General features: G+C 45.8%; 1 protein-coding gene across 1 annotated transcript; it reads left to right on the top strand.

Annotated features, from left to right (window-relative positions):
- The first annotated feature begins 1401 nt into the window (after positions 1 to 1401).
- On the top strand, positions 1402 to 8125 carry GLRX5 (glutaredoxin 5). The gene is made up of 2 exons (XM_084270682.1): positions 1402 to 1734; positions 6708 to 8125. Exons 1-2 carry the CDS (start codon positions 1422 to 1424, stop codon positions 6884 to 6886), a joined length of 492 nt encoding a protein of 163 aa, XP_084126808.1. The 5' UTR covers positions 1402 to 1421; the 3' UTR covers positions 6887 to 8125.
- The last annotated feature ends 1366 nt before the right edge of the window (positions 8126 to 9491 follow it).

Raw genomic sequence — 9491 nt, 5'->3', positions numbered from 1 at the left:
TTTTCTTAAAAAAAAATTCAAGTAACCCAAATGGCCATTAATATACCAGAGGTCCAGGTGCCAGAGCTGCAATGTTAATACTCAGCCATTCACTACAGTTTGTTGCCTGTGAGAAACCATGGTTTAATATAGCAAAGAGTTTTTCAACGCTTCCTTCTACTTACAGGATGTACTCGGTCGCTGTAGGAGACCTCCATGCTCTGCTCAAAGCTCTTGGAAAGAATCTGGTGTCCACCCCGGAACTCCAAGCTGGCTGCACACACGGCTGCTTGCAGGACACGTTCCAAATTCAGCACTTCTCCTGTCGATGCCAGGCAGCTCCGCCTGTTTCCCAGCACCAACTGAAACAGCTCCACCTTGCTGCCACCCCTTCCAGCGACAATCCAAGCCGCGCAAGGCAACCAGTTACTCAGCTCCCCTCTCCCAGCGCTAAAGCAAAGCGTGCGAACCGCCAGCTTCACCCCGTTAAAAATCGATCAAACCCGAGCAAACAGACTCAGCGGGTCACTGGGCGCAGCCAGCACTCCCCAGGCAGCAGGCTGGGCCAGCCCTTCGCCAGCCGCAAGCGTAACGCCCCCAGCGCCAACCCAACGGCGCCGCATCCCGCCCAGTCACGCCGCGGCCTGCACACGCTCCGCCGCCGAGGCCTGGCCCAGCGCGGGCATTCCGTTCCCCCCGGATTTCACTCCGCCGCCCAACACTGCACTCGCTCCCGGCTCGGCCCCCGGCCTCAGGGAGCTCCGCCGCAAAGAAAACTCAAGCTCGACCCCGGGAGCGGCCGGCGTGGGCCACGGCTACCGCGGGCTCCCAGCGCGCCATCCCCGCGGCTCCGCGGAGCCCACGGGCCCTGCCCCCCGCACGGCGGCGGCCGCCCGATGGATCTCCCCGCCGCACCGCTCAGCCCGCGCCCCGGCCACCCCGCAGAGCCGGTGGGGAGGAAGGGGGGAAGCGGGCGGCCCCAGAGCGGCAAGGCCAGCACATCCATCCCGGGCAGGCAGAAGATAACTGGGACACGCCGGTCCCTGCCGCTACTTGTACGGCCGTTACCCGGAAGCGGAAAGAGCTACACGCCCCGGAACTTCCCGAGCAATGCATCGCACCGGGGACGCTCGGACCAATCGCACCCGCGAACTGGGCGGGGACTAACCAAATCGTATGAGATTGACAGTTACTTCTACCAATGGAACTGCAGTGATAGGCTTCCCTCTGCAAACAGGAAAGCCCAGGGTTGCTGGGTGGGACAAAACGCTCTATGTTTTCATGTTACTGGCTGCCAGCGCTGATTGGCGGGTGTTTGTACCTATAAGGAGGAGACGCTCCCCCACGACCTTTCCTGTTCTCCTCCAATAGGCAAATAGCGCTGCCTCGGGGCTGGCGGTGCGCGGCGGGGCCCGGCAGTGGGCACGGGCGGGCGGTGCAGCATGAGCGGGCTCGTGCGCGCGGCCTGGCGGCTGGGTGGCGCCGCCGCCTCCGCCGCGGGGGGCCGGGCCGGGCGATCGCTCAGCCAGGCGGCTGCCGGCGGGACCGATGGTGGCGGGGCCGAGAGCGGCAGCTCCGGGTCGCGGGAGGCGGTGGAGCGGCTGGTGCGGGAGCACCCGGTGGTGGTGTTCATGAAGGGCAGCCCGGCGCAGCCCCTCTGCGGCTTCAGCAACGCTGTCGTGCAGATCCTGCGCCTGCACGGCGTGGAGGACTACCGCGCCCACGACGTCCTGCAGGACCCCGACCTCCGCCAAGGTCAGCGGCGGGCAGGGGCCGGGCGCGGCGGCCAGCGGGGTCCCCTTTGGGTGCCGCCTTCCCCGCTTGCACGCAGCCGAGCCGACCCCTGGCTTCCCCTTAGGAAACGCCGCTGGGCCGGGGCAGAGCCCGAACCCCGGAGTCCCATCGGAAAGGTCCCCGGGCGGCTCCGGCCTGTGTAGCCCGGCAGAGAGGTCGGGGTTGCCCCAAGGCCCGGCCTGGGGGGCTGCTGGAACCCTCGCCGGGCACCCTGTGCAGCCCTGCTTGCTTTTCGCAGGAGTGCCCTGTGCCCTGCTTGGCTTCGCCGTCGGGCTGGGGCGGGGGGGGGTGTGTGGGTGTGGGGCGCTGGTAGTGGTTCGCAGCAGGCCTGTGTCCCGGGGTTTGTGCCCTTAGCGCGTCTCCCGGGGGTGTGTGTGTGTGTATGGGGGGGGCGGGGGGTGATGTTGTGTTGCCCGAACACCCCCGTTCGGTGCACGTACCCCTCTCTGTGTCCGAGAGCGGCTTAGTTATCGACACAAAGCTGCCTTAAAAGACCCCTAAAACACTTATCTTGTCAGTTGGTTGTTCCCTGCGAAGGGAGGGGTGAAACTTCATGGATGGATTGGAGTTAAACCACTGTATTCCCTCCGGCACTGCCTGCCCAGGTTCTTCTCCTAAAGCACAGCCTTGTGCTAATCGTTTGCACAAGAAATATGTAGCAATGGTTTCACCCTTACTGCTCGAGTGGTAGGAGCTTTTCTATCCACGGGCTTCTTGCTAATTACAGGAGGCTAGTCCTCAGGTCTTGTAATGCTCTTCTCCCTTCTTTCCCTCTTCAGTGTGCATAACTGGCTGTTAAGGGTTTTGTGTGTTTATTTGAGAAAATTTTAAACAAACAAAAACCCTACAGTAATTAACCTTGCAGGTACATAGCATTGACAGTTCTTGTCCAAAACACACTAAATCCTACTTAAATCCATATTGTGGCATGTATCAGGTGACTTCATTTGCCTGTGTTTTTGGTATTATCAAATTCAGCTATTTTATTAGTTTTTAGCTGAAAGGATAATTTTTCCAGTTCTTTTTTCCCTTTTCAGTTCACAGGTGTAATAGTTGGTATAGTATAAAAACTGAAACTGGAATTTGGGTGTGAGGACACTTTCTGTTAATGTTGGTTTTGTTCAAGTAAATCTACTTTGGCAGGTGAACAAATCATGGTAGCTTTCTAAACTTTATTTACATACCTGAGTTTATGAAACTTAAAGTTTACTAGGACAAACTCATGAACTAAGGCTTTTGTGAACCTAGGGAGGGCTTTTGTGAACCCTTGAACAGGCAATGTGTTTCAATCTCTGGGGACTTGAACATGTGAATATATAGTGTTTTCTCCCTATGTAACGGGAACATCTTCCTTCTGAGTACAGCAGATATTTCCTCCACATGAATTCTGGCTTGTGTGAGGTGATATGATAAGTTTTTACGCTCCTGAGTACCTGAGCTTTAAATTGAAATTAGTGATTTGATCTGGCTGAGCTGTACTGAATGCACTACCAGAGTGTACACTTACACAACATCCTGCTCCTTCTCAGGTGCTTAAAGAAGTTGTTCTGTTCCATTCCATGCACCAGCTTTGGCATTTGTCCGAGTGCACAGAGAGCCAGCTCGATTGATTAACTCGGTGTGCAAGTTGAGCTAGTTTCTTGTACTGTGAGGGGAGTGCCAGAGCCAGCACCAGGGAGGGAAGAGTTGGGGGATGCCACCTCTGCTTTCAAGGTCATATTGCTTCAGCTGTGTTGCCTGCTGCACCCTAAAAAGCTGGTGTGTGCCTGCTTCTGTGGATAACGGTCCCTGACAGAGGAGAAGCCAGGGCTCTCTGAGTTGCCAAGGGTGATTCATCAGTGTCTCCCTGAAGGCGCTTTTTCTCTCCTCCTGGAGCTGGCCTCTGGTGATGGGAGGTTAATGTGCAACATTGGATGCTTTCCTAAGTCCTGGTGAATCTGCACTGTGTGCTTGTGGGGTTAGCGAGGGGATGGTGAACCTTTAGCTGTGAAAATACCTAACACATTGTTTAAATATTGATCTGCAGTAGTACTGCATGTCTGCTGATCACCAGCTCTGTATTCAGACGTATGTAACTTAAGTGTTTGCATATATGTATGCTTATACCATTTGTAGTGAGAGCTGGCTGTTTGCAGAGATGGTGGTTCAGGTGTTGGAAGTGTGGGTTGGTTTCTTTCCTGTATCTATTCATACACCTTATTTTCAGGTGATTAGAGTTCAACTGCTGAAACTGGCCCTGTGCTAAAATACAGCCAGTTGTGCAACCAGAACAACTCCCCTACTCGCCCTTTCACCTAAAAGCACACTCAGATCCATGAAACTAGAAAGTTACTGGTACGGCATGTGATATATCTGAGCTAGTGATTGAGGATATGCTTCCCTGATTAAAGCTTGCCTAAGAGACCTCAGCCGCCTCTCTTGCATTGTGGTTCCCTCGCTATTCAGGTTTCTCCAAGCTGGCAGTGCTGCAGGCTGATGGACAGCATTAGCCTGGTTCAGGTCACTAAGGTGGCAGAGGAGCTTGGAATTACATACTGGAAATGTGGTAGTTTAAATTGGTTTGAACTGTTGTGGTAGTTCACCCTCTGATTATTGTGTTTCTTTATGTTATCAAAGTATGGGATGCTGCCCAGAGCATCTTGATCCTTCTTCCTGCCCTTGGGTTACCTTCCCCTCAATCATGCTTGTGCCAGTACTCCTAATCTCTATGAATATTTGTTGCTTTTCTGGAGAAAGTGTGGTAGGAGTGAGAGTGGTGGTTTGAGTCAGTTCTTTGATAAGACCCATCATTTATTAGTGCTGAGAGGGGAGGGCTGAGAGCTGGTAGCTGGAGTTAAGGAAACAGGGTGGGAGTGTGCCAGGTACACCTTTCAGTGGTCTGGTTTCGCAGTCACCTTCAAGTGTGCCAGTTAAGCTGTCAGACTTGAAGCCTGCTTTGTGGAGTGTGGTTTTACAAAGCAAGCAGCACTTCAGAACAGAAGCTGCAGCTTCTGAAGTGTTAAAATGCAGGGAGAGGGAAGGAAATCCCCTGGGGATTGGTGCTGCCAAAGGATTTGTGACAAAAGTGCATCCCAACCACAGCAAGCATAGGGCAGGCTGACTTGCTGTAACACTACTGAAATAGCTTAGAGTTGGTCAGCCACTTCAGGAGGTGTTCAGTTTGTAGTCTGGTTGAGCTCTGGCACGAAAGCATTTAAAGCAGCTTGGGTAATATGTGAAATGCATCATACAGAGCAGCTGAGCTTCATTGTATTCATATTTTCTCCTGAAGCTGGATAGATCCTGTCTGTACTTGAACATAGCTGTAGTTGGGTCCTTGAAAAGGATGGTTCTGTGAAAGAATAACTAGTGTAAGTATTGCCCTGGAGAGCTTAATAACAGTAGGTTTCTTGTGCAGAGCCCTCTGTTCTGGATTCATGTTTGGCATTACGGTATCTTAACAAAAACAAACCCTATATTTCTATCTGCAGTGGCTCCTTTGAATAGGGTCGTCCTTAAACATGCCTTAATATTGGGACTCAGTTTTTCTTTGCAACCATTGTGGGTTAAAAGATTTTTAGGATCATATGAACACTTCTGAACGCTCAAAGGCCATGGGGTGTTTAAGAAAAGTAACTGCTAAATGCAGATTGACATCATAGAGTGTAATTTCTGCAGTCTGTATATAAACAACTGAGAGCAGTTTTAATGAAATACGAAGGAAGAAGTTACAGGTGGTGATGCTAGAGGGAAGGTTAGGTGGTTATTGATTCCTTTTGGCCTTGATTTATACACTAAACTTGTGATCCTGGACTGTGGAAGCATTAGGTCTCTATCTGCAAAATCTGAAGTAAAAACAAAATCTCTTAGCTCATGTTGTACATCATAATTAGGAACACACTGTCACAAAACATTGTTTTCTGGATTACTATTATTTTAGTGGATTTTTAAAACACACTGATATTCGACTAAGGGGAATTATTAGGTCTTTCTCATCCTTTATCCATTTTGTTAGAGAAATTCTAGGCATTGCATATAGAAAATGTATTAAAAAATTTGAATTTGAAGCTTGGTATCTAAGCAAGTGCTGGTGGACTTGGTGTAAGAGCATACAGACTTGGTGTAAAACTATACAGACATCGAATTTAACTGTTTGCTACAGTAATAATGACTTTGTGTGAAGGGTGGTTTAAAAAGTAGGAAGTTTGATACAATGATTCTTCTGGTTCTTTGGGGGATTTTTTTAACTTCTTTCAGTGCAGGGTGGGTTTCCATTTGTACCAGCTGATCAGTTAGTAACTTTGGATGGTCCTACATTTGTCTTCTATGAAGTAGAGTTTTAGACTTTAGTTCTGTACTTTGTAATTCTGACTGGAGCTCTGCTCATTTAGTGAGTTCTAGAAGACACTTCAACCTTTGTGCCCCTCCCATGGGTTGTAAAGTCTGGCGATGGAAGATAAACCAATTTGAAATTTGTAAGGCCTCTGAGGGGCAAGCATATCTTGCAGTTGAAATTGCAGTAGAACTGTATGAATTCAATTAGAACATTAATATTTTTAAAAGTCCTTTTTGGAAACATAAAGGGTAACTGAATATAAACAGTTCTTAATTTTTTTTTAAGCATTTTAATTTCTTTAATCGATTGAAAACTTGTACCTGCTTGTATCCTGGAAGGGAAAAGAGGTGCTACTTTTTCCCAGCCCCTGTCTGAACTCAGTATTGCAGTCGACTCCGTATCTTTAAACCCACATCTTTGAGGTGGAATGAAAACTAAACTTAACTTTAATGTAGCTTTTCTGATAGTGCTTCTGCTTTATAGATAGGTTTTTAGCTCAGTGGGAAAGAAATGAAAATAGTAGTTCTGTCAGCCTGAAGCAATGTGTTCTGTTTAGAAGACGATTCTATTTACAGAGTGTGAAAAACCTTTAATACTTTTTTTTTTTTTTCTCATGCAGGAATAAAAAACTATTCCAACTGGCCTACCATCCCCCAAGTGTACCTCAACGGTGAATTCGTTGGTGGCTGTGATATACTCCTCCAGATGCATCAGAATGGAGATCTTGTAGAAGAGCTGAAGAAGCTGGGAATCCGTTCTGCCCTTCTGGATGCAGAAAAAGACCAAGACAAAAAGTAAAACAAACAGAAAAGATGCTGTGATGGGAATAAAGCAAATGTTTGATACGAACTCGTTACCAGTAAAGCCTTACGTACCTTAGCTCAAAGGTGGCATCTTTTTGAACTGACACTAAGATTTATCTGTGAATGTCTGTTAGCTCATGGTAAATGTAATGATCCTGGTGTTTTGATTTATGGATATTGTCAATGTTTGAGCATCACCACAGCACTGTAGAGCATACATACATCTGTAAAAATTGTGGCTATGAAAAAGGAAAAAAGTTCCCTTCTAAAAGCATCCACTTCTTGTTTGAGGCAGGAGTAAACCAAAAGAACTAATGATATTTGTATGGATTTTGAGTGTGTGTTTCTTTGTTCTCTGATACACGAACCTGTGCAAACAGTGTTTGTGTTCTGTGCTCCTCTCAGAGAAGCGTTAAGTAATAGTATATCGGTGTTGCTGTGGAACTCCTGGTGATAAGTTTTCCTGAGAGCCTGTAAAACTTCTCTGATTGTATATGATATGGGAGAAAAATATTCTTCAAACAATATAGAAGAAAAAAGATTATATGAGAGTGCATGAAATACACAAGGTTAAAAATAAACAGACTATACAAATACCTGTATAATGGTCATTATTATTTTGTAACATTTTGATGGCTTTTAAAAGAATGCTAAGAATTGTGCCTAAAGATTTTATAAAACCTTTTCTACCTCTTGCAAACAAGCTTTTCCTCCTGCTTATATACTTTTGTGTATTGGAGTTCTGTTTCAGTACTAAAATGTGGGAATTGTTTTAAGGCTTCAGCATTCTAGCTTGAAATGGTATGGGAGAGTACTTCAGTTACTACTGTATTCTTGTATTATTTGCTAGTTACTAAGTTATCTTTTTATATTGTATTCCAAGTATTTTCTCCTGACAGCTAGTTTCTAAGAATATGGTAAGAATATGGTCTTCAAACATGGCATTAACAGATGAAATGCTTTGGGTAGGTGAGATGAGTGCAGCAGAGGCACTGCTCAAGAAGTAAATCCTTCTTCGTGGAAAGTCTTGGAAATCTTTAATACCTGTCTAACCACTTGCCGTAAGTTAAAGCAACTTATATAAACCAGTGTAGCCTCAGCTGTACAGCACTAGTGCTAAGGTTAAAAGCTAACCAAGCTGTTTCTAAATGCAGTTTGCTTTTATTAATATAAACCAGTTTGCATGTGAATTAGGCAAATGATTGGAAATAAACTGTGTTTTATGTTGATTGTCTGCAGTAGTTCCTCTTTATTTTAAATGACTAATGTAACTGGTACTACTTTTGATTTGAAACCTAAAATGTTTTCCACTGCATGGGATAGCAAATGTGATTTAGAGAAAGGAAAAATTATGAATGGTCAGGGGAAGAGGAAGTCAGGACTGCAACTTAGAGAGGTTTGATGTATTCCACTTCTAAGTCTCCCCTCCACTAGAGAAAGCTGTCCAGTGGAGAAACTATAGAGAAACTATACTGGTACATTCTTCACAGAATTTGAAAAATTGGTTACAGTAAGCTTACTGTATAGTTTAAATGCAGTCAGTGTCCCCAGGATTAAATACAGTGTGTGCATCCTCTGTGTATTCATGTGTTTGCAACAGCTGCTCAGATCCAGTAGAGGCGACTGAATGACCGCTTAGTAGAGGAGTAAGTTACACTCTGAGGCAGTCACTTGTGGCTGTTGGGCACACAGATGTGAATGGAAGATTATTTTTTTTCTTTGTTCCATGTGGCAATCATTAACTGCAGAGCTTCAGGTACAGTGAAGATCAGCTCTGAGCATTCCAGCGTTGCCTCTCTTGAATTCCCACTAACCAAGCTCTCTTCTGGCTAACCTCTCAGAAGTAGTTTTTGCCATTCCGAATGTGAAACAATATTTTGAAATTCACTTGTTTTTCTAAAATCTTTGGTTATTCTTGTCAAAAACCCTATAGAAACAGACATACACAGTAAAAAGAATAAGGTAAGAATAAATTATTTTCTGCTTCCATGGTTAATTCTTAGTGTGGCTACTAATAAACAGAATCACAAACCTGCTGTTTCAGATAGCTCTAGTCTTTATTCTCCTGTGGAAGTTGAATATTTTCCAGTACTCTTTAACATCAAGGTGACTTTAGCATTGTCAGGTCTTTCTCATTGAAGAAGTAATTTTTTTTAGAGACCATGCTGTTTTGAAAGCTATGAATAGTTCTTCTCTCTACTTCCTTTCACTTAGGATTTTTAATTATTTAGTTAAAATTTTGCATAACGCATGTAGAAGTGTTTATATCAGTCCTTTGCCTGATGGGAGCAGTGGTACCATAAAGTGTGTGTGACAAAGCCACAAGACTGAAAGCATAAAATGTGACTTCTGCCTGCAAGCCTGTATGAGCTGAGCTTTCCAGGCTCTGTGTGTGAGCAGTTGTTTTACATACTGCATCTGTATAAATGCTCATGCTAAAACAACTGCAATAACAATAGTAACAATGTATTTAAGTTGTAAAACTTCAGATGCTTTTATTTTGGGAGTTCATAGAGTATTTTCCCCAAAAGACTAGTTCTCAGTTATCATTTTAGAAGGTGGGCAGTATTTCACACTAAAGGCTAATGGCAAAAGGGAGC

Source organism: Gallinula chloropus (assembly GCF_964237585.1).
Source record: "Gallinula chloropus genome assembly, chromosome: 14".
NCBI lineage: Eukaryota > Metazoa > Chordata > Aves > Gruiformes > Rallidae > Gallinula > Gallinula chloropus.
The sequence above is the reverse complement of the archived record's forward strand: the minus strand, read 5'-3'. Positions and strand labels throughout refer to the sequence as shown.